Source organism: Gobio gobio, assembly GCF_949357685.1.
Source record: "Gobio gobio genome assembly, chromosome: 23".
Taxonomy (NCBI): Eukaryota; Metazoa; Chordata; class Actinopteri; order Cypriniformes; family Gobionidae; genus Gobio; species Gobio gobio.
This window is the reverse complement of record NC_137119.1, coordinates 24,796,443-24,821,214: the sequence shown is the minus strand read 5'-3', so window position 1 is coordinate 24,821,214 and position 24,772 is coordinate 24,796,443. Positions and strand designations below refer to the sequence as shown.

Below are 24,772 nucleotides of genomic sequence, written 5' to 3'. Positions count from 1 at the left end.
GAGCAATGTACACGGTCTCAGTATTTCAGGCACTTGTTCCACTTACTCGACTCTTCATGACCAATCGCTTCCTGTACTCCCAAGTTGTAAGTTGCTTTGGATAAAAGCGTCTGCTAAATGCATAAATGTAAATGTAAAATGTAAATGTAAATATTACCCAGTACTTTCTTAGGTAAGCACTTATGTACACATAAGTGTGCATACTGTAAAATAAAATGCAACCAGGAAACATAATCGTGTAAGTGTATACTTAATTAGCCTTTTATTTCATTAATATTATATATTATATATTTGTACGTTCTACTTTCTAAAAACTGAAACATTTCATATATTTAAGCTTTAATTCTCTAATTTTCAAAATGACAGATTTGCCACATTCACGCCTAGGTTGCATTTTGTGTGGGAGGTGCTGGGTTACATCTTACACCCATGCAGGGACCAACCTGCTAATACCACAGAGCTAAACTGCTATAAAGCTCTGGTACCTGTGGGGTGGTCTGGCACTAGCACAGAAACAAGGACTTAGGATGTCACGCTCATGTAATCATTGAAGCAGCAAGGATAAATCACAGTGATTCATAGGGATTCTAAATGTAACAATCTGTTGACAACAGTATAATACAAACAACACAATTTGTCCTTGTTTTTCTAAGTATAATTGCATAAATGTGCTGCTGGCTGCTTTCATTCTGTAAATTGTGGTTTATAGACACACATATAAGGTACTGTGTTTTATATTGTATATAAATACAATCACCCTACCCTCAAAAACGGTCCAACTGAGGAGGGAGGGTGGTGGCTCTGGAGGAGGACGCAAAACAGGACGACCCAGAACACATCCAGAATGAAGGCCCATGGCAGATTCAAAGGAGGGAGGAGCCATGGTGGAGCCTTGGCAGGCAGAACCAGGGGGGCAACAGACCTTGGGGGCAGACTGAGATGGAGCCTTCATCCTGGCTGTGCTCTGGACCCCAACCTGGCTCTTCCTGCTCTAGTCTCCTCCCTGGCTCCTCCCACCATCATCACCGCCTGATTTCTGCCTTCATCATCTCCTCCCTGGCTCCTCCTTCGTCCTGGGTTGTCCCATTTTGCGTCCTCCATCAGAACCTCCACCCTCCTTCCTCTGTTTGAGTGTTATTGTAACGCCGTGAGGATGGCACGATTTGTATTTTTTATCAACAACATCAATTTATGTGTGCACAGCTGACACTTTTTGAAGATTTTAGAAACTTTTAGTAAATAACACCCTTTAAGTGTTATCTTTGCGATACTACTAATTCAATACAGATGTCACTCAAAAACATGAATTTTACAACTAAAATATTATATTGAACTACATGTGAGCTCCCTCTTTAAGAAAACATGAAATCTTGTTAGTAACAGTACAGATATGAGGAGAGACTATGATGATCCTGAATGTGCTTCCGCAATCAAAAGGCATTCATGACACAATTTACACTGCAAATGATGCTTCAAAATCAGTGGTGATATAAGCCTCAAACACAAAACTCTGTTTGGGTATGCGTGAGAACATGATTGCTGTAGATTATGTGGTTATGAGGAGGAATAAGTGAGAAACAAGCAAACGTGATATTTTGATATCTGTGCATGTGTGTATTTTCTCATTACCTAGCAGCTCCATGGCATCATCCTCATCTTCCATCTCGTCTTCAGTGACTGAGGGGGCCGAGTCAGGCATGGAGTCAAACGAGTCCTGAGACAACATGGCTGCCAGAAGTTTCTTGTGATTCTGTTGCTGCTGTTTTAGTCCTTTGCCCTTAGTCTCCATTTTCAAGCTGCAGATAAAGAGATAGAGAAAGAGAAGAAACTCCTCTGAATATAGTCTATATATATATATATAGCATCTAGAACAGTGGTTCTCAACCAAGTGGCTAGGACCCACTATAGGGGGGCTCAGCAAACTTCCAAGGGAGGGGGAACCGCGTTTCAAAGCACACCATGTCAATATGTTGGGGTGTAACTCCCCTTCCCCAAGCTTTAGCACGGATTTGGGAATGCAGTTAAAATAGAACCATGCATGATCACTTAAAGGGGTGATGAATAGAGAAATCAACTTTCCCTTGAACTTTTGATATATAAAAGGTCATGGTAATATATGAAAACCCTGTAAGTTTCAGAGCTGAAAACATCCTTGTTAGTCAAAGAAAAGCTTTTATAGACATTTTTTGTTTTTATTTTTTAATGGCAGCACAGCAGAGCTGCACCCTCTACAGTTCATGCGTGAATTTGCATTTTTACCTCAGCCTGAGGCTTATTATTTCAATTTTGGTATGAAGAGGTCTTTACATTTGCACAAAAATAGAACTTTGTTATAAAAAAATAAATTTAAAAAACAAGCCCGGCCCAGGTGAGAAAAAGTAACGCAAAAGTAATGTAACGCATTACTTTTCTTAAAAAGTAACTCAATTAGTTACTTTTTAAGGGAGTAACGCAATATTGTAATGCTTTACTTTTCAAAGTAACTTTCCCGGACACTGGTCAGGAGGAATGAAACAGAAATATTGTTGAGGTCAATGGATTCTATGGATCAATGGATCTAGAACACATTGTATTTTTTGTGTATATGGTAATAATTTTAAGGCTTTTTGCTCATTTGAATAAACAGACACTATAGTGTAGATAGTGAGCATAATATTGTAGAAGCCATATTCGAACATGCATTTTCCAACCAAGCACAATGGCTAGGCCACAGTTCCAACCTGTAGATGCATATTTTATGCTTATTAATAATATTTTAAGAAATACATCAAATTGTCAAAAAATGCTAGTAAAGAATAGGAAATACTCCACTTATGCCATGTTGACGTTCTAAAAAAGACTTCAGCTAAGATAAGATAAACATTTTTTCAAGAGCAAATCATTCTCAGCAAACATAAGGACCATCCTTCTCAGCAAACATAAGGAGATACAGAGAGAAGAGGAAACTGACTTAAATCAGCAGGATGCCCTGTCACAATGTCTTAGCCATATCAGCGACAGACTTCACAGTCATTATCTTCAAGTCACACACAATCTTTCTTCCAAAATTAAGTTCTTCCTGAAATATTCTATGTACTGTACTGTAGCCGGCAAGTATTCAATGAAGTGATTGAAGCCTATGAGTGTGTTATGTCAATGTTTTTAATTCTAATATTTCAACCGACAGCCAGCCTAAGTTTTCGACGGATGTGATAAAGTGCATAAGGATGTTTAATTTTTGGGTAATTATAAAATGGAGACGTTCTATTATCTCTAAATTCTATCATTTTCTAAATTATTTTTGCGTAGCTTATTATATACGGAATTAAGTTTATTTTGTGGCTTAAATTATTTGTTACTCAGAGAGACATGTTCGCTGTGTCAAAAATGTTACATTCAGCTGCCGCAAATTCATTGACTTTTGAAAATTCCTTTTTTTTACTAGGAAAGGAGTGGTTCTGATGGTTCTAAAATGTTTGATATCTTAGTTTTATCTATATTATAAATCTTTAACACGTTAAAAATAGGCAAGAAATAGGGTTCATTCCCGGGCCAAAAATACCAGATCAATTATTCCAATTTGAGCGAACTGATGGAGAAATAAATGTAATGAATAATGAACATATGCTGGCTGTCACATGTCGATACTGGCAAATTTATTCCCATGCCTCACTGATAAATAGTGACAAAAATAGCCTTCAGGGGTTTAATTTGATTGTTATCTTATTGGAATGACATTATTCACAGATAATCGAAAGGTTAAGGCGCTGTTTTAATATCCTGAGCTGAACATTACAATGCTAATGGCTATGCTAATACTGCACATCACTCTACTATGGATCATTTAGCCCTTTTCACCCTTTTTCCCCCTAACTGGGCGTAACTCAGCCAATTCTCAGCTGTCCTGTAGTGTACTACAGCATCAGCAATGCTGAGAAACATGTCCCAGTGCTCAAACATTCATATGAACATCAATTTCACTGTACGAAGCACAGCAAGAAACAGATTATCCAGAACAGATACTGTTTTCATTATCACTGTATTCTGCTCTAGCATGATAATATTTTTAAGCTTTTTTGCCCTATTTTAATGATCTGAGCACATGGTCTGAAGCGCATGGCGCAGGAAATGACGGGAAAACGGTCGGTCCAAATAGTCTAAAAGGGTTTTACCTAGTCTCTTAATGAGTCATGGGTGTGTTTTGGGCGTAACATGCAATAAACCAATCAGAATCTCATCTCCCATTCCCTTTAAAAGCCAGTTGCGCTTGCACCATGGCGGATTCGCTATTTACATGACGGAATTTGCCGGCGGAAACGCTTCCCTGTGTGTGTAATAAGCAAAGCTCTGGTATAGCCTATAGGCGCATATTACTAACGCACCCTTTAAATAACACAAAAAATACTGCGCTATTGACTTTAAACCAGGTTTTTGTTGGTCAAAGGTGCAGTCGTTTTCAGTTGCCTCAAAATAGCAACGCACCAACAATGTGCCTGAACACACCTCGTTTTCAGACCACGGGGGATGAGATGAGCAGAATTTTTTGTGTTCTCTCATAAAACTTTTGCATTCCCCCGAGAAATGTACATACACTCACAAAACTTTTGCTTCTCTCTCAAAAGTTTTTAATTCCCCCGAGAAACTTTACATTCTCTCCCAAAACTTTTGCGTTCTCTCACAGAAACTATGTTTCAATGCTGTTGCGAGTGGACACAAAGACTTTCAGGGAATACAATACTTCTGCAAGCAAACACAAAAGCATTGAAATATAATTTTCCCTCCCATCCCCTAGTTTTTCATCACAATGATCCCTTTTTATTTCCACATTTACATTTGATTAGAATTCATAGATTTTAATCTCAGATTTTTGGAACCCATTGTAATACCTTCAAATAAAGCGAACAGAGTATCACAGTAAGAAGTAGACGAACACTCTGAAAACAAATATGTTATTCATTCGGTGGGCAGAGCGCTGTATGAATCAATCACTTCATTAAAACATCTATGGCACTACATGAATTGTTTCATGCACGGAAGAGAGAAAAAAATAAATGTTCGCAATAGCCTTCAGAACACAATGTCTACAAGTGTTTCAAATGTTACTGTTAGTGTAGTGACAACTCCAGCTCGCCTTAATTACAGAGAGGTGGAATTAGTGACCTAATTAATCCTGTCATGTTACTTAATAAGGGTCTTGTTCTAGTGAAGGGGAATGTGGTGAACAGAGTGCAGTGACGCACAGCTAATACAAATAATGATTTCGGGACAAGCTGCATAAATGGAAACATTCAATTTATTAATTTCTGCTCCTGTCACGCAGAAGAGCTTGTCTTTCAGATAGGGTTCAAATCATTACACTGTTTCAAACAATGGATCTGAGGCTGGGCTACTAAAATAAAACTAAAGTGAGAACATATTGCATCAGATGAACGCAATTCATTAAAACTGCGTAAGCCCATCTATAGTCTTGCGTGGGTTGGTATGGCCCTGCAAAGCCTTATTAGACAGAACTAAAGTTGTATTGCTGCTGCGTTCCTGTGGGATGAGAAACTCTCCACAGCGTCCACCTGGCAGAACAGACTGTATCCACAGAAGCATTCACTGCTCCAAAAAATAAAAACAAGACCACAAAACCAAAACTAAGAATGAAGTCATATGGAATAACCGTGATGTAAATAGCTTACAATTACAAAGACCGCAAGGTCCGCGAGGAGTCAACTGGCTGTAAATGTGAAGGCCATCCAATAGGAAGGGGAGGAAAGATGGATGGTGATCTGGAAAGGTTAACCAAACAAAACACTGCATATAGGTCAGTATAAAGGGTGACGCATGTCATTCTGGGCTGCTGACAGAAACCTCAGGTCTCAAAATACACACAGCAAATCTGTGTTTTAAGTACGAATGATTTTAGAAGTGTTTTTGTCGTATGTGTGGTGAGCGCAGATTCACTGATCGCAGGTCAGCTGGTGGTTTAGTAGATGCAGCTTTTACAGATGGCAGTGACACACAATACTCATTAGCAGTGAACTCTCTGCCTCCTCTCGTGTATTTGCATATATAATGGATACCTGCGTCATTTAAACAATATAAGATTACAAAGATTGCAAAAAGCGCAGTTTCCTAAACTTATTTTATGTAACCAGGTTTTAATAGCTTTCCTCCAACAAGGCTTAGAGCAAATAAATACATTTATTTTGATTTATTTATTTAAATTTTTTGAATCATGCCTAGATTTGAAATGACTTAAAATACTTTCTTCTTATGCTAGGATTTATTTTATAAAATAAATTTCTGTGGCAGTCATCCCATTTCATCTGCTGCGTGTTAGTAATATAGGAGTTAAAGGCTTAGTTCACCCAAAAATGAAAGTTCTGTCATTAATTACTCACCCTCATGTCGTTCCAAACCTGTAAGACCTTTGTGCATCTTCGTAACACAAATTAAAGATATTTTTGATGGAATCCGAGAGCTTTCTGACCCCTTCATAGACAGCTATTTAATTACCACTTTCAAGGTCTGTAAAGATAGGAAAAACAACCTTAATTTTAGGAAGCGACGAGAATACTTTTTGTGCACAAAAAACAAACAAAAATAACAACAAAAATGGTGAGCCGCCGTTCTGCCGCAAGAGCTTGAAAGCGCTGCACTGTGTTTACAATGTAAATTGCGTAGATGTTTTTTCTTACCTTTCTGGGCCTTGAAAGTTTTAATAAAATTGCTGTCTATGGACAGCTCTAGGATTTCATCAAAAATATCTTAATTTGTGTTCCGAAGATGAACGAAGGTCTTAGGGGTTTGGAACGACATGAGGGTGAGAAATTAACGACAGAACTTTCATTTTTGGGTGAACTAACTAGGACAACTAAATGCGTTTTCCCAGGACATGTCCTGTTTTCAAGTCCTGTCCTGGCACTAATATAACAATTTTCTATCCATACAGAGGGGTCATACTTTAAATGTATTGAAATTAGTAAGGAATCTTTGAGTAAACTTTGAGTATCATTAAGTATCTCATTGCCGGGCAGAGTGTCCTGATATGGTCACCCTAGAACTAACCCTTTAAATCAGCAGGCTGATCTGTCAAAAAGTTCTGATATTATTGCATATAAGTCTCATAGTATATATCTCACAGTAATATAGGAGTTACTGGTCTGAGTGTTCTGCCGAGAAAATATATTTCAATGCTTTTGTGAGTGGACGCAAAGGCTCTCTGGAAATACAATACTTCTACAAACAATCACAAAAGCGTTTAAATATATTTTTTCCTCCCATCTCCCATTATTCATTCCATCACCATGATCCCTTATTATTTCCATGTTTACATTAAATTATAAATCATAGATTTTAATATCAGACTTTTGGACCCCATTGAAATACCTTCAAATAAAGTGAACACTATCACAGAAAGAGGTAGACAAACACTTTGACATCAAATATGCTATCAATCATCATCAATCATCATCATCCTCCTCCATCATCTTCATCATCATCATCCTCCTCGTCACTGTCGTCACACAATTCTGACTTTATTACTCGCAATTCTGACTTTTTAATCACACAATTCTGACTTTATTACTCTCAATTCTAACTTTATATAAAATAATTCTGACTTTTTTACTCTTAATTCTGACTTTATATCACAGAATTCTGACTTTATATCAAGCAATTCTGACTTTATTACTCACAATTCTGATTTTATTACTCTCAATTCTGACTATATAACGTCATTCTGACTTTTTTTACTCGCAATTCTGACTTTAAATCACACAATTCTAACTTTATATCACGCAATTCTGACTTTATATCACACAATTCTAACTTTATATCGCGCAATTCTGACTTTATTACTCGCAATTCTGACTTTATATCACACAATTCTGACTTTTTTTACATCACACAATTCTGACTTTTTTACTCTTAATTCTGACTATATATCTCGCAATTCTGACTTCATATCTCGCAATTCTGACTTTATATCACACAATTCTGACTTTAAATCACGCAATTCTGACTTTTTTACTCTTAATTCTGACTATATATCTTGCAATTCTGACTTCATATCTCGCAATTCTGACTATATATCACACAATTCTGACTTCATATCTCGCAATTCTGACTTTATATCACACAATTCTGACTTTATATCACACAATTCTGACTTTATTACTCGCAATTCTGACTTTATTACTCTCAATTCTGACTTTATATAACATAATTCTGACTTTTTTACTCTTAATTCTGACTTTATATCACACAATTCTGACTTTATTACTCGCAATTCTGACTTTATATAACGTCATTCTGACTTTTTTACTCGCAATTCTGACTTTATATCACACAATTCTAACTTTATATCGCGCAATTCTGACTTTATATCACACAATTCTGACTTTTTTTACTCTTAATTCTGAATTTATATCACACAATTCTGACTTTTTTTACTCTTAATTCTGAATTTATATCACAATTCTGACTTTATATCACACAATTCTGACTTTATATCACGCAATTCTGACTATTACTCTCAATTCTGACTTTATATCACACAATTCTGACTTTATTACTCGCAATTCTGACTTTTTTTACTCTTAATTCTGACTTTATATCACACAATTCTGACTTTATTACTCGCAATTCTGACTTTATATAACATAATTCTGACTTTTTTACTCTTAATTCTGACTTTATATCACACAATTCTGACTTTATTACTCGCAATTCTGACTTTATTACTCGCAATTCTGACTTTATATAACGTCATTCTGACTTTTTTACTCGCAATTCTGACTTTATATCACACAATTCCAACTGTATATCGCGCAATTCTGACTTTATTACTCGCAATTCTGACTTTATATCACACAATTCTGACTTTTTTTACTCTTAATTCTGAATTTATATCACACAATTCTAACTGTATATCGCACAATTCTGACTTTTTTACTCTTAATTCTGACTTTTTTACTCTTAATTCTGACTATATATCAAACAATTCTGACTTTATATCTCGCAATTCTGACTTTATATCACACAATTCTGACTTTATATCACACAATTCTGACTTTATATCACGCAATTCTGACTTTATATCACACAATTCTGACTTTATATCACACAATTCACACAATTCTGACTTTATATCACACAATTCTGACTTTATATCTTGCAATTCTGAGAAAAAGTCAGAATTTGGAGATATAAACCCACAATTGTGAGATAAAAAGCCGCAATTATCTCTTGAAATGTTTTTTTTGCACGTCAGGCTACACCATAGGCTAAGCGTGCTACACACAGCCTATGACATAGCTACGGCGTTGGTTTGACGCAGATGTATCAAGTGTTAGTGTTAATCAGCCTTAACACTCAAAAAGACACTGGTTGTCACTTGCCACCTACTGATGTAATGATGTACAGTAAGCTCCAAAAAAAAAAAAAAAAAATCACTGAATGAATCTGAAAATAACTAGTCTTCTTGGTCAATAGAATCAAACAATTCAAGACAGTGAAGATGAATGAAAATCCCTTAATAATATCATCAGTTCTGCAAGTTTTTTTTCTTTTTTTTCTGCCAGTCACCTGAGCTGAAAATGCCGTATGACTAATCATTCTGCAGCCGCTGCAAATAAGGTCATGATAATACTAAATTTCTGACGCCACCACAAGAACAGTCCCGAGATCGACCAGCCCTTAATCAAAACTAAAGTAGGCACATTAGGGTCGTGTAAGCGTCAAACGCTCTCAGCTGAGTATACTGTACATCTGAGCATGCTTTCAGCTGGAACCCTGCAGTGAGAGTGGGTTGATGGGGATGTTTATGAATGTAAGGAAAGAAGAGAGACGTGGAGCGTAGGAGTTCGATGGAAAACGAAAGGGAGGAGGGGAGAAAAGAGAGAGAACGAGGGGGTTACGCTTTATAATATGTTGCCTATGCGTAAAGGGAATGGGAGTGGAGTCTCACACTGGGGCTTTATCATCTCCAAAATCATTCATAATAACCCTTTCCGGCATCCACCTCAGCCTCCACCTAATTTCCCAGCAGCCTTGACACTCTCCCAGACGTCCTCCACCGTCTGTCTGCAGCGGCTGAAGACTGACAGCTAAGGAGAGCTTTGCTGTTCTAGGGTGAGGTTATGAGGAAAAACAGAATTTTGTTCCAGAAGAGGGAAGGCGGTGGTCATTATACAGAGCAGCTGCCATTTTCTTCCTCTATGTCAAATTACAGAACAGGTGTTGAAAACAGCCATGCTGTGTTTCAGAGCGTGTGCACAGCTTTTGGGAAGATTTGTATCCCCTACTCGTGCAGATTCATGTCAGGAATGACATAGCAAGTTTTGAATTAGGGCTGTCAATATAATGTGTTTATATTTCATAAATTAAACCCAAAACTGCAATGACATAGCGTGAACTACACTGACTTAAAGGGATAGTTCACCCAAAAATTAAAATGATCCCATAATTTACTCACCCTCAATCCATCATAGGTGTATATGACATTCTTCTTTCAGACAAATACAATCAGTTATATTAAAAATGTCCTGGCTAATTCAAACATTATAATGGCAATGAATGGCTGCCCAAAATTTGAAGCCCAAAAAAAGTGCATCCATCCATTATAAAAGTAATCCACACGGCTCCGGGGGGTTAATAAAGGTCTTCTGAAGTGAATTGATGGGTTTGTGTAAGGAAAATATCCATATTTAAAACTTAATAAAGTAAAATACCTAGCTTCCGGCGGATCGCCTACCGTATTCAACTTACGAAGAAAGTGCAACGCCTTACGCAGTTCTAAACACTTACGCTTTTTCCCTAAGATGAATACAGATGGTAATCCACTTTATAACGTGTTAAATATGGATATTTTTCTTACAAAAACCCATCGATCCGCTTCAGAAGCCGTGTGGATTACTTTTAATATACCTAGGATGGCTTGAGGGTGAATAAATCATGGGGAAATTTAAATTTTGGGGTGAACTATCCCTTTTAAGTCTCACAATTAAATGTTAGCTGTACAGTATGTGATTGATTCACTAAAAAATAATGGGTTGAGAAGAGTAATTTCATAGCAGTTCATAAGAGTAATAAGTTTGGGATTTGCACTGCACTGGTTGTGCTGTATGTTTTAGATTAACAAAATAAAATGGTTCATAAAAGTAATTCATTTGAAAGTCAGACTAAACTGGTTGTGTATGGGTCAGGGTTAGGAAGTGTGTATATTTTTATTCACTAAAATAGGTTCATAATAGTAATTCGTTTGGAAGTTGCACTATACTTGTTGCGCTGTATGTTTTTGATTCACTAAAAAGAACCAGCTCATAAGAAGTACACAAAGAAATGGATCATCATGTGATTCATGTGATTTGGAGTCCAACAACGCGGGTTGTGCTGTATGTTTTTTTGTTTTGTTTTTGTTTTGTTTTAGTCATTAAAATGAACCAACTCATAGGAGTCATTCATTCAGGTGTCTGGCTACACTAAGTGTGCTGTATGTCTCTGATTCACTAAAAACAACCAGTTCATAAGAGTATTTGCATGGGAAGTGTTGTAGTATAACCAGCAGGAGAGCAGTGATGTGTGAACTGAATTTGGCGACAGTACAGTGTGTTACAATGAAGTTATTAAATGTTTTCATAATAAAAAGTCATACAAATTATGCAAAAGCACATTTTATCAAACAAAGTGCTGTAGTATGACCAGAAGGAGAGCATTGATGTGTAAAGGGAATTTGGTGACACTACAGTGTGTAAATGTGAAGTTAATTGCTATTTTTGTAGTACCACTTTTCGGGTTTTGCACTTCGCAGACGGTCCCTTCGGACTTGTCTCTCAGCCGCCTGCTAATAGAGATCAATTTATATTATAAGGCTCGTTTTGAGGAAAATTAGGTTGTAGTTGTCTGTGTTACTATGATTGGAAAGAGGTGTCGTTTGTGTTTTAACAACGTTTATCTCACAAGTTATTAATCCGGGAAGTTCGAATCTGTGAACATATTGTCAACTTTACTGAACTCATTGAACTAAGCACTTACCATATTTCTTTATACTGAAGTCCAAGTTCAAAATAAAACTCTATGAACTGCTCCATTGTTAATGTACTGAGCTGTCTGAAACACTGCCAGCGGGACATTACAGGAAGTGTTTGTCCGACCTCACAGCAGGTTTTGCGAGAGAATGACAATTTTTTAAGAGAGCAGGAGAGCTCTCTTTTTGCAAATATCTTTGTGAGAGAATACAAAGGAAAAATATTTTTTCCTTCCATCCCATATTTTTTCCACCACTATGGCCCTTTAGGGGCTCCGTAATTCACTACTCAATCTTTTGCTATAAAAAACAAAATTATCTGCATCAACTGTAATGAACCACTGTACCTTCAAATGTCTAAACATCCGTTATAAACAGTAGGAGAACAATGTTAGAGGAGAATGTGTTTACTCTTGTGTAATGATTCATTCACATTGATGAGGACTAAGGCTAGAGATCACAGCAGCCCATAGCCTTCGTTCTCTGTAATGAAAGTCCCTGGCAGCGCTTGTACAGCTATATGCACTGGGGACGCCTGGGATATCGACCAGAGACTCCATAATTTACTGTAATCAAGTGAGAGAATATTTTAATGGAATGAAGTCTTTTCTGTCAGCCGGCTTCTGAATATGATTTATTATTTAATATCTGATCCTTTCTAATTAGCTGCATTCTCTGCGGCCAGCCTCTGCCCTCCACTCAAACACTAGCCAATTAAAATCACCCTGGTAACGTCTTAAAAGGGTCGAAGGAGCTGCAATTGCTGTTTTAAAGATATAGCTGTGTTGTGCATACACATTCAAAGAACATCTCACATTTATGTGGGGATACCGGAGACTACAACATCCTTTGATTAGAAAACATGACAAAAGCTTTATGGATATATCAAGAGAAAGTACAGTACGGATTATGATCAGAACTTGTACATTAAAGGGTTAGTTCACCCAAAAATGAAATTTCTTCCATTAATGACTCACCCCAATGTTGTTCCACACCCGTAAGACCTCCGTTCATCCTCGGAACACAGTTTAAGATATTTTAGATTTAGTAAATACCAGATAACACGTCACAGCGAGAGTGTGTTCCCACTACAGGGGGATCACACTTCTCAGCCTCCCTGGGAAAGTCTATGCCAGGGTACTTTTTGCGGATGATGTTGTTGTGTTGACCTCCTCAGACCAGGACCTTCAGCGTGCACTGGGCAGCGAGTGTGAAGAGGCTGGGATGAGAATCAGCTCCTCAAAGTCAGAGGCCATGGTTCTAGGTTGGAAAAGGGTGGCTTACCCACTTCAGGTTGGTGGAGAGTTCCTGCCTCAAGTGGAGGAGTTCAGGTATCTTGGGATCTTATTCACGAGTGAGGGAAGGATGAAAAGGGAGATTGACAGACTGATCGGTGCAGCTTCTGCAGTAATGCGGTCGATGTACCGGTCTGTCGTGGTGAAGAAGGAGCTGAGCTGCAAAGCTCTCGATTTACCGGTCAATCTACGTTCCTACTCTCACCTATGGCCATGAGCTGTGGGTCATGACCGAAAGGACAAGATCCCGGACACAGGTGGCCGAATTTAGCTTTCTCCGCAGGGTGGCTGGGTGCTCCTTTAAGAGATAGGGTGAGAAGCTTGGTCACTCGGGAGGAGCTCAGAGTAGAGCCGTTGCTCCTCCACATCGAGAGGAGCCAGCTAAAGTGGCTCAGGCACCTATTTCGGATGCCCCCTGGACACCTTCCCAGGGAGGTGTTCCAGGCACGTCCCACCAGGAGGAGACCCCGGGGAAGACATAGGACACGCTGGAGGGATTATGTCTCCCGGCTGGCCTGGGAACGCCTCGGGGTTCCCCCGGAAGAGCTGGAGGAAGTGGCTAGGGAGAGGGAAGTCTAGGCGTTTCTGCTTAGACTGTTCCCCCCGCGATGGATGGATGGATGTTTAATTTATATAGCGCCTTTCCCAGGCTCAAGGACACTTTACAAGCAGTAACAAAATAGTCGATTCACATAATCATAAACAGTAATTTCATATAGATAATAAACATTTAGATGGACGGTAGACATTAACCCAGTCCGGGAATAGATAAGAGATGCAGTTGTAAATCATAGTACAATTACGAACTGAAAACAGAGATACAGCGCGTAATTATCAAGTAAACAAAATCAGAAACAAGTGGAACATAAAACATAAATATTGAGAGAAAAACAGCTGTTTGCATCGGGTAAGGAGTACAAAATTATCTGCATCAACTGTAATGAATATGCCTGATAGTATTGGGTGAACAAGTAGGTTTTGAGTTGTGATTTAAATACAGAGAGTGAAGTTACAGTCCTTAGCACCAGTGGTAAAGAGTTCCATAGTTTAGGTGCAATGATAGAGAAAGACCTTCCGCCCATTGATGACAAGCCAAATCTGGATACAGTAAGAAGTTCACAACCAGAAGATCGAAGAGATCGAGGCAGAACATCAGGAGACAGTTAAGAGAGGTAAGGAGGAGCAAGACCATTGAGTGATTTAAAGGTAAGCAGAAGAATTTTGTAAGTAATGCGAGATGACACCGGAAGCCAATGGAGGTTAAATCAAATTGGGGTAATTTGAGCAGATCGTTTAGTGCGTGTTTATATTCTCGCAGCAGAATTTTGAATGTATTGCAAACGGGAGATACAATGGCAATCCGGCAAGAAGAGCATTACAGTAGTCGAGGTATGACGTAACAAAAGCATGGACTAATGTTTCAGCATCTTTAGGGGAGACATAAGAACAGAGTTGGGCAATATGGCGATGCTGGAAAAATGCAGCTTTGGAAAGTTTACTAATGTAAACATCTAGAGTCAGAGAAGGATCAAGTGTAATGCCTAAATTTCTGACCGGGACAATTGTTGTCATCAAGGTTGAAACTGGGTATATTTATATATTTATGTTATTTGTTAGTGATGGAGAGCCAGTAATTCAAATTTCTGTTTTGCTCAAATTCAAACTGAGAAAATTGGAATTCAGCCAGGCCCTAAGCTCATTAACACAGGTTGAAAGCGATGTGGTCCGGTGAATAGAGTCTGGTCGGCAAGCAGTATACATTTGAATATCATCAGCATAACAGTGATAGTGGAAATCATGTCAACGAATAATACGTCCAATAGTATTAATAGCATCCTCTGTACCCCGACCTTGTCTGTAGGCAAACTGAAATGGGTCTAAAACTGTATCTTTAAAAAGAACACCATATATATTTCAAAGCACTATGATATTTTCCAAATATCAGGGACCTTATGACAATCCACAGATCTTTGAAAAATAAGACACCATGCCTGGGTAAGCTCCTCCGCACATGATTTTAAAAGTATGGCTGAAATACCATCTGGTCCTGTGGACTTTCTTGTATTAATCTGACTAAAGAGTGAGCAAACCTGCAATGAACTTCACTGGTTCTCGCACGTCAAGCAAACATGCTTGAGCTTCCGTTTATCATAACTGATGTGTGCGATGCACAGTGTTTATGTTAATAAAATGCTAAATTAAATATGTTAATCATATAAAGCGATCAAGTCTCTTCAGAAAATGTGGACTAAACCACTCAATTCATATGGATTCATTTTATGATCTCTTTAAATGGTAATTGCGTAAACTGTCAATGGAGGGACAGAAATCGCTCAGATTTCATACAAATATCTTAATTTGTGTTTCAAATATGAACAAAAGGATGGGAAAAGAGGATGAGTAAATGATGACAGAATTTTCATTTTTGGGTGAACTAACCCTTTAAATTCGATGAAATTGAATGGGGACCCAGGGCTGTCGAACTCCAAAAGGACAAAAATCCACCATAAAGTAAAAATATATATTTAAATATATAAAATATAAATAAAATCCAATATAATAGCTTAAAGATTAATTTTTAATTGTTATTCACTGCAAATTTTGCTTTTAAAACCAGATCCTTTCTAATTAGGATGGTCACCGTTCATTTCCATTGTATGGAAAAGAGCAGCTTGGACAGTTTGCTAAATATCACTTTAAGTGTTCAATGAAGAAAAGTACGTTACAAAAAACATAAGAGTCTCATATAATCTGTTTGCAGAATATTGCATTTTGTTATCAAATCCAGTGAAATTCATCCATTTTTAGGTTTCGCTCACCTTCCAACAGGACTGTTGTCTTTGCTCGCCCAGCCCTCAGTTTTGGCTCTTGGGACAGGGGGCTGAAGCATCTCAGCCGCAAGGGGGTCGGAATCTTCCTCCTCACGTCCCACCCATTCACCCACCACACGAGGCCTCAGGACAGAGTTATACGCACAAGGGTCCTTTCAAAGGGAGGACAAGGTGTGAAGAGCGGAAAAGGAGAGAGGAACGGGCAGAGATGTAAACATAAACAATTTATGGTTATGCAAATGAGCAATCAATTACAGAGCTGATGTTGAAATAGGACTCATTATCTATGCTATTTGTGTGGCCTGTCATTTTTACTGTGAATAGATTTTAATAATGGAGGACACGCATGATGAGCAGTAATAAAAATTCAGCTTTGACATTACACTTTTGCCGTAGTTTATCAGCAACAGGCAATTATGGGAAAACGCCCTCGATAACGGTAGTACGGGAAGAAATTCATTTGCATTAATAGCTAAATGTTTTAATATTCATTTGAAGTGCCAAATTGGGAACAGAGGGAAGCCTGGGCAAATGGCCAAAAACACGGGTTATTAAAGCTTAAAAACTGTACTGTATTCAGGGAAATATGACTAGGCAGATGTTTTAGCTGGGTTCTCTCTTCATCATTTTGATTTCTATTTACGTCTTCCTCACACAAACAATAATCAAACTAGGTTTTTACATCTCCTATATAAATCCATTACAATATTTCATTTTTATTACTGCAAGACAGCATACCAGATAAAAATAAATTATAAGCATCATACCAGGTCAAAGTCATCAGAAACAGCAATGCCTGGCAAAGGAAATAAATCACAGATCAATGCCATTACAAATTAGTTTTTGGACACTCTAAATTAAAGGTTCTCAATTGGTTTTCAGACCAAGCATTTTCTTGAATTTTGAGTATTATTTGTATTATGCAGTAAAGCCTATTTATTTAGTATATTTATAGTTAGTTACAGTATACAGTATTTTATTTTTTGATTTTGGGATTGTTTTCTTCCTGCTGGCAGAACTTGAGACTCAGTTTGGGGTTGTAACCCACCAGTTGAGAACCTTTAGTTTAGTTTAAATTATTTATAATAAATATATAAATTCCAAAAGCTAAGTATAAATAAAGTTACAACAGCAGACAAATTACAATATTCAGTTTATTCCTTAAAGGCCAATTCACACTGCATTGACAGAAGCCGACCAATGGCGACAGTCACCAGATTACATGTCACTTCTCAGACATTCCAAGACCATGTTTAACATGTTCAATCGGCGAAAACGAGAGTCGACAGATGTGGACAGTGGTAACACACTGATCCGACAAACCAGACAAAGGGCCCTATCATACACCCGGCGCAATGCAATGCATGGCATGTGTTTTTTGCTAGTTTCAGCCCGATGCAGTTATCATTTTCACATCCAGAGCCACGTTGTTTAAATAGCAAATGCACTCGCGTCCATCTGTTCGCCCATGGGCGTGCTGGTCTAAATACAAGGTGTGTTCAGGCGCATTGTTGGCGCGTTGCTATTTTGAGGCAACTGAAAACGACTGCGCCATTGACCAACAAAAACCTGGTCTAAAGTCAATAGTTTTGTGTTATTTAAAGGGCATGTTAGTAATATGCCTCTATAGACGGGTGCACAACACACGTACACTCTGCTTATTACACACACACAGGGATGCGCAGCAGCACACAAACATTTTTAAATATTAAAAATAAAAGGATTCCTCTCTGGAGAAGAATTCAGTCTTTCCGCTTGCAAATTCCGTCATGTAAATAGCAAATCCGCCATGATGCAAGCGCAATTGGCTTTTAAAGGGAATGGGAGATGAGACTTTAATTGGTTTGTTGCACGTTACGCCCAAAACACACCCATGACTAGGTACAGAGACTAAGTACAACCCTTTTGGACCATGTGCCTGGCGCGCTGACCATTTTTTTCCGTCGTTAAACTAGCAAAAGGGGATTCGGACATGCCCTAAGTGCACCTGCGCCATGCGCTTCAGACCATGAGCTCAGATCGTTAAAATAGGCCCCGAAGTTGCCGTCTGTCCGTGCAGTGTGAACTGGCCTTCCATTGCTGTATTGCTCTGGATAGTTGTCGGTTTACTCACTGCGGGACAGATTCTCCAAAGCTTTTCCAAGCTTCTTGCTCTCCAGCAGTATGTGATTGAGCTCATTAAAGTCTCGACTCTCAGGTTTAGTCCTCCAGTCCCAGGTAGGACGCAGTATTGAACGAGGCACTGCAACATAAGACAAATAAAATACTTTCAAAAAATGTAAAAGCCAAACATCTCTCCTGTAGTGTTCAAACATTCACAATGTAACAGTTGTCCTTTTTGCACCTTTTGAACTTTCTGGGTTTTATCAGGCATGCGTTCGGATGTTGTAGCTAGCTATCCATGTGTGAAATAAACTGGGTTAAACTTCTCAGGTCAGAAAGATAACATCACAAATCAACAGCAGTCTATCAACAGTAATCACTATCAAGACTTGAGCAGCTGCTGAGCGTTCTAAAGACAATTTTACTTTGCCCATCATCCAAGGAAACCATTCGCGAAAAAAACTACTACTGCAAGTGGTACTATTTTTGCGCTGTGCATAGCCATTGCACAAAAAAAAAACATCTTTTCAGACATATTCAGTATCTCTTGGAGTCTGACTAAAAGCACTTGCAGCAAAAAGTGTAACACTGAATAATTTAGAACGCTCACAAAATCAAGCTAAATGTGTTTGCTACTGCTTTGACACTTGCTTTCACTGCAGTGTATGTTTTGCAAATGATTTCTGTGCAGGGTGTTTTCCCATCCACCTCCAAAACACATTCCCCAAGAATCTCTAATTGCTTTAAACATGACCTATGTGGACGAAAAGTACTGTGAGCAAGCATTAAGATGGCATCCATTAAGAGTTGCATTTCCATGTCATACACACACAAAACATTTGGGATAAATAGTATATCTCCCAGACACAATGACAGTACAGGTTACCTCAGGTAACAGAAAAAAACAGCTCATTAGCTTCTGCTATCAAGCGGTACAGCACTAAAGCTGGACGCTGGATACCCAGAAAGACCAATTAGTGGATGTTATGATGATCTGGGAGATCATTTGGATTGATTTGAAATGAGTATTCTGGCAGTTTCTTAAGGACTGTGCCTTAATGTGTGAGCTTAATTAGCATAAAATAGCATAGCATAACAATGAATCGGGAAGATCTATAGCATGTCAGAGTCAGAAGTGTCCTGCGCGATTTGTTGCTTAGGGAGAACGGATTTCTTTTCCATGTTACGCTTGAGCATGAAAATAGAGAGCTACTATACATACTGCAGTGTGTTTCCACGAGGAAATTACACGTTTGTTTATTTTGCATGTGCTGCAGAGTAACCTCTGGACTCATTATGTAAAATATCACTGCCTGGAAACCAAAAGCCTACATTTTTCAAACGTAGCTGGCATTTGAAAGATGTTAAATGAATAATTTATGCCAAAAATAAGCAAAATTTACCACAGCTCTCAAATCTCATATGCATTTGAGAACATTAAAACTTGACACCAAGAAGTGCATTTAAATGTACAACAATTTACAAATTGCATAAAATATGAAAGGAGACACAACAATGCATAAAATATGAAATGAAAGAATATGGTTTCTTTTCAACAAATTCAATAAAATGATTTTTTTTGGTTATTAACCCTCTATAGAGTAAATATAATATGAGCAAAACATACAATGCAATACAATGATGCTTGAGAGTTGTGCAAGTAAATAGTTCTTCAAAAAAAACTTATCTATACTCACATTTTGACATGATTTTTATCAAAAAAAAAAGTATGGATAATAGGGGTGTAACGGTACACGTATTCGTACTGAACCGTTTCGGTACAGGGCACGAGTGTACTGAATGGTACGAATGCAATCTTTAACAGTTAACAGTAGGCTTGTTTTACGCGTGGAACACACTTCAATCTGAGTTCCCACACGAACATTAAGTATTCTGTCCATTTTATCAAGAAATTCAAACAATAAATGCCCCTTTGATGCTCTTTAATGTGACATCACATGACAGATCACTGTATAGGAGCATCAGCTCCGGCCATACATCCGGATTTTGGCCGGAGAGTTTGGATTTTAAGCCCCCTGTCCTGCGTCGGGCGCAACCTCAAGCCAGACAGTCATTTGTCTGCTAACGTTGCTAAACCCCCCCCCCCCCCCCCCCCGCTAGAATCTTTATTGGGAAGCACCAGCATAGCATCTAATGCCGTAAGATCACTGGTCAAACAAATGTTTGGCTGAAAGCGGTGTCAAATAAATATCTAATATATCATTGGTTAAAAACATAAACAAGCCTCCATGACGTGCTGGCTACATCATATCATAACGTTAACATGCTGAAACGTCAGACCTCTTTTAATCAAGAATGGACAAAAGAGCACAGATTTATATCAAAAAGCAGTAGAGACGTTTTTCATGGATTTGACACTGTGCCAGATTATTTGTTAATTTATGTATTTCTTTTATTTCCAAAAGTCCAGAAATGTGTTGTTTTCAGAAACTGTGCACTTTGCAAGACAGGTTCATTTCAGTTGTCAGTTCTTGAAACAGACATCACATTGTCTTGAATAAATACAAATACTGTGAACAAACACTTTTTTGCCTCTTACACAAGATATATTGTAGATCAAATGGTCTGGCAATGAATAGAGTAGGCCATTTCAGAATCACTGTATTACGATACCATCGATATGATGGGCAAAATTGTATTGTAGTTGCGAGTACACCAGAGTCCTATGCAATTATTCTTGCTTCACTAAATGCCACAAAGTGTCCTTCTTTTTGGTGCTATGGACCCTAACCAGTGCACGTGTGCTATGGACCCTAACCAGTGCATGTGTGAATGCAATAATCTCTTCAGTCAAAGAATAAACATAAATCAACATCTAAAGGAGGATACATTACAATTTACTGAAACATATCATATGTTGTGTTATCGGTCAATTAGTGTTTCAATGGTGGAAAGACTATAATAAATAAAACAGCTTGTAAACATTAATGTACCATAGCATTACATTTACCTCAGGCAGTCATTCAGTGTCCACAGCTGTTCGCTCACTAGCGAAATGAACTCTTTCACTTAAATATATGCTCCACATTAGCCAATATATATTCATTATATTTGTAACGTACTGCTCTGAGACAGAAGGTTGAGGATCCAAATGCAGCTTTATTTTAAGGGTAATCCACAATCGTAATCAAAAACAGGCAAAAGGCAAACAAGGCAGGAGAGACAGGCAAAAGGGTGATCCAAGACCAAGAGACAAGAAACAAGAAACCAGGGAGACTGCTCAGAAATGCAGTATATACAACAAACAAGACTTCGCCATGAAGGAGAGAATGAACCAGGCTATTATAGTGTGAGCTAACAAGGTAAAGGGGTGCAGGTGGATGTAATCAATCAGTGCTGATGAGTCAGGGCAAAGGATTATGGGAGATGTAGTCCTTGATGGAGTGACAGTCCGGGGTGGAGTGCCCTCTGGTGGTAACCACGGGCACTCACACTGGTGAATTGTGACAATATTCTACTTAACCTGTTAGTGATGTCTTGATTATTTAATCTATGTTTAAATAAATATGTCATGAAAATGACAGACACTGTGTATAAATGATTATATTTAAAAACATATGTAAAAACATAATTTTATTATTAGATTTAGACGTTAATGCAAAAACTGCCTTATGTAAAGTTTGCATACAAGTGTTGATTATTATATCTAAAAATACAGAATTTAGGCTAATTTGGGCTCTGTTGTTATATATTAAAAGTAATGTGCAAGTAAGGGCTCCCCTATATAATTTACACTTCACAGCATTAGCAGAAATAAAACATTTTTATCTTTAAGAAATATTTAGTTATAATTGAATTAATTTAAGGACAGACACCATTTGTTCCGTAAACCACTGTTTAATAAAAATAAAAAAGCTATTTTATATTTAGTTTTCTCTCCCCTGCTGTACCAAACCCGTACTGAAACGTGACTTCAAAACCGGGGTACGTAGCGAACCGTTGTGTCCCGTTACACCCCTAATGGATAATCAAAATAAACCTTGTTGATCTTGAAATATTGCAAACAATATAAAAGTTATTCTTATGTGTTTTTTAATTAAAATCTGTAAAGATTTTACAGCAAAAAGACACGTGTACCACAATCTGAATGAGAATTATACTAAAAGGCCTTTTACTTGCTAAAAAATGTATAACAAATAAGTAATACAAATATAAACTATCAATCAGATGACAGAAGGCATGGAAAATATTGTGTACAACAGATTATTCAATAAAGTTTTGATTCCATTGATAATTTAGAGGCCTTAGAAATGTGCGCATCAAACTGCGTATGTAAATAAACTCAATCACTTTTGTGTCACAAGTGCACAAAATTGATGAATAATGTTTTAATTTTTGGCTTTCCCGCAAATAAAGCTCTTTTTTGTCCTGTTCAGGTCTTGACAGTGCCTACATTACTTTTATTTTAAGTAAAAGAGCAGAAAGATTATTAATGAAATGAGGGTGAATAAATCAATAATTAATAACAATTTTGGTTGAACTCCTTTAAAGGTTCAATGTGTCCAGTGTGAGAATTGCAACCGCCCACGGCTCATCCCTCCCTTTCAAATTAGAGAAGCTACGGTGGCCAACACAGGACAAAGATCCCGTCGTCTGAGACAGCAGAGAGTAGCTAGCGCTCTGTAGAGCAGTTTGTCCGTTGGACGACGCAAAATGGCGACTTCATTGTAAGTGGACCCACGGTGTAGATAGAAATGGCTCATTCTAATGTAATAAAAACATAACGTTTCATTATGCAAGGTCTTTATACACCACTGAAAACATCGTTATGTATATTATACTGCATTTCTTCAATAGATCCTCCTAAATATTACACAGTGCACCTTTAAAGTACAAAAACAAATTGAAGAAACACAATTACAGGTTTTATAGACTGACTGATGTGAAAACCATCTAAATAAGTCAGCTGGAAATGTGCAAAGGCATACATCCACATTTTCAAATGGGGTTATCCACATTTACTACTGTATCTTCCTTCGTGCCACTTTCCCAAAACTGGCCGACAGCCTCCACTCAGGCAGAAATAGAACCGCTGTCAGTAACAGAGCATCATATTAAATTATTAAAGACTCTGATAGGAGTTGCTCCCTCAGCAATACGTATCACTTAGAGCTCACGCTGATGGCCTCCATAATGGCAGTATCTAAAGATAGAAGTCATCATTGTTCACTAATGTACAGGCAGTCTCCTCTATTTCTGATCTCTGGAAATGCAGGGTTGATCTCAGATTAACAGCCAACCAAATCACATAAAACGGATGTAATGACGCTATAGCTTCTCGATTGCAGCGGGACTCACATGATTTAGACTCAGGAGAGGGTGGGGAAATGTTGGACACAGCCAGGTCACTCTTTGATTTCTTGGGCTTCTTAGGATGAATCTGCCAGGGTTTTTCATTACCCCTGGAGTCCCGCCGTGTGCCTTTGTATTCTATGGAGAGAGATGGAGAAATCTGGTGGTGATCTACATTTTCTCTATGTGCAGAACAGCTTGAAGGATGCTGAACGATACCCACCTGAGGAGCTCTCAGCCCACAATGCAGCAGATCCCGACAGGGTCCTCTGAATCCTGCCGGGGCTCTCCTGCTTGGTTTGCAGATGGCCAATGAGGAAAGGAATGGGGTGATCTGGTGTCTCGGTTATCAGCTTGGTCATCATCTCCTATTAGAACCAAACAAAGAGTGATTAGAGTACAGACATACAGCGTGTGAGCAAATGCCATGTTGTCAAGCCAGCTTGCGTTGTGCCCAAACTGAATCAGCAGCGTTGGCCAGCTTTCAATATCAGGAAAGCTAATAAGGTAATTGGTCAGGGAAATATTTGCACACTGATATTGAGCATTAAATGAGCTATAACACGAAGGAGGATATTGCTGAAGGCTAACTGGCAATATGGAAGATCTCTTCATTGTGCAACTCTAAAAATGAGATTTATGTGGAAAAAAATTAGCTGGTAGGCATCATCAAAATTAAATTTAAAATGCATCAAGCCTTATTCAGACATAAATCGGAAAAATCACATACTGTCTGAATAGGTACTACATTTGAATGTGAACTTACTTTGCGACCATTAAAAATACCTATTATATAACTGTATAAAATGTAAACAAAAAAAGACTTAATTGGGAACAGAAAGTACACTGTTAAATTAAAAGAAGGTAAATATTTTCTATAGATAATCAAATAAAAATGTATTATACAAAGTAATTAAATAAAAATAGAAAATAATATAATAGCAAAAATACTTAAGTATTACATTAAAGTATATTAATTTACTTTAATATTAAAATATTTAATTATTAAATATTTTAATATATATATATAACAAAATACAAAAACATGTCTATAATATCACACTTAACATTTTTCTCACACAGGTTAAAAGGGTCTGCTTTTGGGGGGGGGGGGAGGAGGAGGAGGAGGAGGAGGAGGAGGAGGAGGAGGAGGAGAAGAAGAAGAAGAAGAAGAAGAAGAAGAAGAAGAAGCAAATTTTGATTTAGTTTTAGTCCTAGTCTTTTGACTAAAATGC

General features: G+C 37.8%; 1 protein-coding gene across 1 annotated transcript in view; it reads right to left on the bottom strand.

The window, feature by feature from the left end:
* cUnh8orf34 (chromosome Un C8orf34 homolog) overlaps nucleotides 1-24,772 on the bottom strand; it is a gene marked incomplete at its 5' end in the record, with an annotated part of 115,042 nt that overhangs the window by 75,001 nt on the left and 15,269 nt on the right. Inside the window, 6 exons of the mRNA XM_079805684.1 lie at nucleotides 1,630-1,796; nucleotides 16,110-16,273; nucleotides 16,889-16,917; nucleotides 18,235-18,363; nucleotides 23,544-23,675; nucleotides 23,761-23,905. Of these exons, the coding sequence (XP_079661810.1) occupies nucleotides 1,630-1,796; nucleotides 16,110-16,273; nucleotides 16,889-16,917; nucleotides 18,235-18,363; nucleotides 23,544-23,675; nucleotides 23,761-23,905 (766 nt within the window). The remainder of the gene's footprint in view (nucleotides 1-1,629; nucleotides 1,797-16,109; nucleotides 16,274-16,888; nucleotides 16,918-18,234; nucleotides 18,364-23,543; nucleotides 23,676-23,760; nucleotides 23,906-24,772) is intronic.